Source organism: Crotalus tigris, unplaced genomic scaffold (assembly GCF_016545835.1).
Source record: "Crotalus tigris isolate CLP2741 ecotype Arizona unplaced genomic scaffold, ASM1654583v1 scf7180000018612.917631, whole genome shotgun sequence".
Taxonomy (NCBI): Eukaryota; Metazoa; Chordata; class Lepidosauria; order Squamata; family Viperidae; genus Crotalus; species Crotalus tigris.
The window spans coordinates 489,537-495,548 of NW_024097107.1; the positions used below are offsets into that span (position 1 = coordinate 489,537).

The 6,012-nt window shown below is 44.7% G+C and overlaps 1 protein-coding gene across 5 annotated transcripts in view; it reads left to right on the forward strand.

The window, feature by feature from the left end:
* The window catches only part of BRPF1 (bromodomain and PHD finger containing 1), a 35,417-nt gene extending 32,417 nt beyond the window's left edge, over window positions 1-3,000 (forward strand). For all 5 annotated transcript variants that reach the window (XM_039355165.1, XM_039355164.1, XM_039355166.1 and 2 more), the window contains 2 exons: window positions 1,819-1,973; window positions 2,144-3,000. In XM_039355165.1, the coding sequence (XP_039211099.1) occupies window positions 1,819-1,973; window positions 2,144-2,327 (339 nt within the window). In that variant the 3' untranslated portion in view covers window positions 2,328-3,000. The remainder of the gene's footprint in view (window positions 1-1,818; window positions 1,974-2,143) is intronic.
* Window positions 3,001-6,012: the final 3,012 nt, after the last annotated feature.

Consider the following 6,012-nt stretch of genomic DNA (forward strand, 5'->3'; position numbering starts at 1 on the left):
AAGTGAACAAGGCTACAGTTATAAAGAAATTAGAAGAAAAATTCGTGGAAACTTAAGCAAGGGTGGCATTTCTACTGTACACTTTTCCCAAAAGGTTTCCACAATGTTGGCCACTACTGTAGTCTATATGGTTGCTGGGAGTCGAAAATTACTTGATGGCAAATAATAATACGGCCAAGAGATGGCATTACAGCGATTGTGTCACTATTACCTTTCAGCAGAAAATTAGTAGGCTATGGGAACTCAGATGCCAGCGGTTTAGAGAGAAAAACACCAGGTGAGCTGCCTCCTTAGAAGATGGGCAATGGAAAATCACTACCTCAAGGGAGCAGGTTAGGGCCGGATTGTAAAGACCAGAAAGTTTGAGATTTGAGACCTCAAGCATACTATTTATGCAGGGTTTCTCAAACTTGGCAACTGGCTGAGGAATTCTGGGAGTTGAAGTCCACCCATCTTCAAGTTGCCAAGGCTGAGAAACATTATCCTATTTCAGGGGTTCTCAACCTTGGCAACTCTAAGACGTGTGAACTTCAATTCCCAGAATTCCTCAGCCAGCTTTGCTGGCTGAGGAATTCTGGGAGTTGAAGTCCACACGTCTTAAAGTTGCCAAGGTTGAGAACCCCCGTTCTATTTATTTGGCCCTGCTGATACCATTCCATACCATCCTTAACTGAACATTGTACGTGCACTGTTACAAATGATATCATTTGCATAGTCAGATCCTCCTAGCCCAGTGATGGCGAACCTTTTAGAGACCAAGTGCCCAAACTGCAACCCCAAACCCACTTATTTATTGCCGGGTGCCAGGTGGGCGTGGCTGTAGTGGTCATGGCAGACTGGGTGGGTGTGGCCAAGGTGGGCGTGGTCACCTCGATGTTGCTCATGGGGAGGGACACCTGTGTGGGCCAGGCAGGGTTGGGGGAGATCCAGGGGGTCTCTGGTAGGTGGGGTGGTGGGTAGGAGGCTCGTCCTGCGGGGTGAGGTGAGGCAGGGTGGGGTTGCCATTATCTCAGGGCAAGGCGAGGCAGGGGCCGGGGCAGCTGCTGCCTGACACCATCGGCCCCTGCACACAGAGGCCAGCGAGCACATAGGGGCCCACAGTGTCCGTCAGCAGCCACAGCCTGCCGGCCTCTCGACCGGCACACTCTGGGGCTCCGCAGCCCACCCCCAGCAATTCAGAGAAGTGCCCACAGAGAGGGCTCTGAGTGCCGCCTCTGGCTCGTGTGCCATAGATTCGCCACCACTGTCCTAGCCTAAGAACAATCCTAATAGAAACAGCAGCAACTAATTTTTTTTTCCCCTACGCACAAAATCTGAGGTTAGTCACTGCAGTACTGGAGAATTCTTGGCACATTTCTACACCCAGCGGAGAGTCTAAAGATTTGTTTGTTTTTTTTTCTTTTCTTCTACAATTACAATTCCCATCATGACTAACCTGACTGTTGGATATGTCAGCTGGAGACGACGAGAACTAGTGTATCTGGAGATTAGGCTGGGCAAAGGTGATAAGGAATGACAGACTTGTTTGTGTGGAAGAAGAAATCTCTGAAAGTTAAGGTTTTAGGAGGCCATTTTCTATAACAGCAAAAGACTATTTAGTGAACTCTGGTCAAATTGGGAGCTTAGAGCTGTGTGTTTCCACTATGGCTTTGTATCTACAGTGCTGCATTCATTCTCAATCCTCCACTGCGAGCACATATGGCATTCATCTGGATCTCCTGTTTCCTTTTTATCTGCTTTTCTGCAAACCTCTCCTTATCACACGTGGTATAGATGGCTTCCCCCAATGCCTGACCTTTTCCCTCCTCCTCTTGGCAGATCATTGATCCGAAGATGCCCCGGGAAGGGATGTTCCACCACGGCGTCCCCATTCCTGTGCCTCCCTTGGAGGTATTGAAGCTGGGAGAGCAAATGACTCAGGAAGCACGGGAGCATCTCTACCTGGTCCTCTTCTTCGACAACAAGCGCACCTGGTAAGAGCTGAAGCTCCCACTTCTCCAGGCACCAAAAGCTACAAGGAAGGGACAGAGCTAGATCGAGGTTGAGGGAATTAATTTAGGGAAAGAGCAGGAGCGGGGGGGACGGAAGAGTCCACTTGTTTTGGGGAGTGCTCTAGTGACTTTCGCACATTTCATTTCTGCAGGCAGTGGCTGCCCCGCACCAAACTCGTGCCCCTGGGCGTGAACCAGGACTTGGATAAGGAGAAGATGCTAGAAGGCCGCAAGTCCAACATCCGCAAGTCTGTCCAGATTGCCTATCACCGGGCCATGCAGCACCGGAACAAAGTGCAAGGAGAGCAGACCAGCGACTCCAGCGAGAGTGACTGACCCTCCGAGGGGCTCCCGCCCTGGGTGCTCACTCAGTGCAGCTGGACTGTACGGGAGAAGGGAGCAGGGAGCTCCAGCCTTGGGAAGCCTGGCTGCGGGAACATGCGCAGAGCACCCAACAGCCCCTCCAGTGTGCTGGGCACACCCACAGAGCACTATGCCCTCCACGTGGGCAAGCCTACCTCTTGTGCCAGCCTGCCCTTCCTTGTTCCATGCCTGGAATTGCCCTGACCAGCTGCACGAGCAATACCCAGCTGCCTGTATAGCTCCTAGGGGCAGCACCCTGTCTGGGTCCTAAGGCTCTAGACCTTTGTAAGATACTGTATAATAGTGGGAGAATGTAAATTATTTGGGCTGCTCCATACACATACCCCTCCCAACATACAGAGTCTGGCCCATTTCCCTGCATCATAGCACCTGTCCAGATCCATCAGCCTTTCCTCGGCCCAGCCCTACCGACACTCTGCAGGGCAGGGCCGCCATCTTCTCACTTGCACATTTTGATACTATAGCTTTTTGGAATCTGACTCTGCCTGACCCCCCCCTCTCCCTCCCCCTTGTAGAAACCCGGCTCTTTCTGCTGCAGCCGGGTGGGCATTTGTACTTGTATTTATTTTGGAGAAAGAAGATCTCTATTGATTCTTAGAAAATAAAATGGCTCTTTTGGAACCAAGTGGGCTCGTTGCCTTTTTCAGTTCTGTTTGCAGAAAGGATAAGGGACTCTATGGTCTGTTCTGTTCTTAATAGAAGATGTGCTGACTCTTTGTTGTCTAATTTATTGGCTTCAGTTAATCACTTTGCCCAACCATCAAGCTATCTTTACCATCCTGTTAATCAGGATTAGCATCACCACTACCTTTGTTTATTGTTTATTTAACCTTAGCAGTTCAAACCGGTCAGTCCTAGAAGAGATCAACCCCGACTGCTCTTTAGAAGGCCAGATCCTGAAGTTGAAACTCAAGTACTTTGGCCACCTAATGAGAAGGAAGGATTCACTGGAGAAGAGCCTAATGCTGGGAAAGATTGAGGGCAATAGAAGAAGGGGACGACAGAGAATGAGATGGCTGGATGGAGTCACTGAAGCAGTAGGTGTGAATTTAAATGGACTCCAGAAGATGGTAGAGGACAGGAAGACCTGGAGGAACGTTGTCCATGGGGTCGCGATGGGTCGGACACGACTTCGCAATTAACAACAACAAAACCTTAGCAGTATACGTAATATTTCATATCTAGAAATGATAATGATTGAGTTTGTAAAAAAAAAAATTGGGTAAGGAATTGTTTACAACATTCCTTGTATTTTAATTTATTACATTGAAATCTCATTTTTCCTTCAAAGGGCTCAGAGCATCAGCAAATTATTCTCAATGCTTTTCCATCTAGACAGATGACAGAGTTAGACCTTGCAAATTTTAGCACTAGAACTTGTTTTGAGGTTGTTCGTAAAGACACATTTTAGACCAACAGTGCCAAATATGTATATGGCATTTTTTAAAAAATAGCTTCTAATGAATTCTTATGGAGAAATTATTGTCAAATCTATTCATTCCATCCAATATTTAGATTTTGCACCTACCCTTCCTTCTACTGCAGTCACTTCATTAGTTGTATTTCAGAAGAAAGCCTTAATTTCCATTTTTTTTCCTAAAGAGCCTTTTTAGAGGATGATCTAAACTGTGTGAGCATCACATTTCATGTGGTTATAAATGAAAACTATGTCCTAACATTGTGCAGACTGGGATTGCTGCCTGCACTTGCAAAAAGCAACAGCAGCAAGGCAGAAACACTTCCCACCCACCAACCCACCCCAATTCACCAGCCTAAACTCATGCTTTTCCTCTCAAAGGCATTAAAAGCCCCAGAACCTTAAGAGGGAATGAAATCATTCATTCCCTTATACAGTTTACTCACAAGCACACAATCTGATACTTCAGGTGTCTAGCTAACTGAACCATACCTTGCTATTTTTAGCACCCTGCCAACATCCATAGGCAGCTTCACCCCACCCAGGCTCTCAGCCTCCCAAAGTATGGGTGTACGGAGAAAAGGTGGAAGATAAGAAGACAACAAGCAGGCAATGAAGTAGGAAGTGATGTTTGGAAATGTACAACTATTACAGGAAAGCAAAAGGGCAATCAGTCAACTGCCAGGATCACAAGTTACTGTAAGAAACCCATTGGGGTCCAGTTGCTGTTTGAAAAGCCCCTTTGGGACAACCATGACCTAAATCAGGGGTAGGCAACCTTGGCTCTTTTATGACTCGTGGACTTCAACTCCCAGAATTCCTGAGCCAGCATGGCTCAGCTTGGAAACCTCTCCCTTTCCCCTCAGCATGGCTGGCTCAGGAATTCTGGGAGTTGAAGTCCACGAGTCATAAAAGAGCCAAGGTTGCCTACCCCTGGCCTAGATGATTGAGAATCCCCACAGACATTTAACCCATTGTGGTATGATTCCTGCTCGGAGCTTGGCTTAGAGTTTGGCCTGGAGTTTGGTAGCAGCCAGAAAAAGAGTAACCACATTGAGGCAGCACCTAATCCCAAGACAAACAAGAACTTTTGGAGGAAGGCAAAAGTTGTATGCCATTATACAAATGTTAAGACTTACTTGCTATAAGCCAGCAACGCTGGCTGTGGAATTCTGGGAGTTGAAGTCCTCATGCCTTAAAATTGTCAAGTTTGGGAAACACTGCTATAAGCAATAGCTATCATTTACATGGCTATATCAACTTATAAAACCTAGGAGTTGCAGCTAACCCAGAGCAAGTATTATTAGAAAATGATAAAGCATGTTGCACAGTTACCTTCTATCCTGTGATGTGTACAATCTTTGAAAAACAAAGAATCCTCACAAGCACAAAAGACATTAAAAAAATTGTTTGAGTAAGAGCCCTATGATTCCACATAATTTGCATACTATTTTATAATAAGAGCTGGCCTTTCAGATGGTTAATTAACTATAGTACCCAAAGGTCAACTGAATATATCTTAAATATATTATGGTAATTTTTAATGAAATGTATATTTTGATGATGACTGAATGGGAAATAATAGTTTAAAATATGTGCATTATGTGCCCATTGATTTTATCAATTTGGGAAATTTAAAGAAAATGCATAACTTAGCATAACTTTTAATCAAGGATTCAAATGTTATATGGCACAGAGCATGTACTATTTATACTATGAAATGAATGCCAGCTTCTACTTCAGTGCCCAGCATATTTGATGTGACTTTTTTATTCTTAATGTGATTTTAGCAGGTAACCAGCTAAAAGAAGTGGAAATTTAGCTTTTTGTTTTCTTCTATAGAGTCTATACAGTACCACATGTGTTTTATCAATAGTGTACATTTTGAAAGTAAGCTTAAAATACCACTGTGTATTAATGTATATGGCTTCTCAAGGTGAATCTGGATGGAGAATAGAATTTAAACAATATAAATAACTACAAACCAAACATAAAGAAAAAAAGAAAAGGCTGCCAAGAATAAAAAACCTCAGAATAACAACAGTGCCCCCAATCCTGCTTTGATTAACTTCCTAAGCCCTATGCCTGACAAGAAAAAGATAATTGAAAAGATATTTGCATTGTGCCATTTTTTTTGGCCTGGAACTCTTGCTAGATATTTAAATATGATTATAGCAAACAGTATACAGATAAGGGACATTGCGCACTGATTATTCTGAT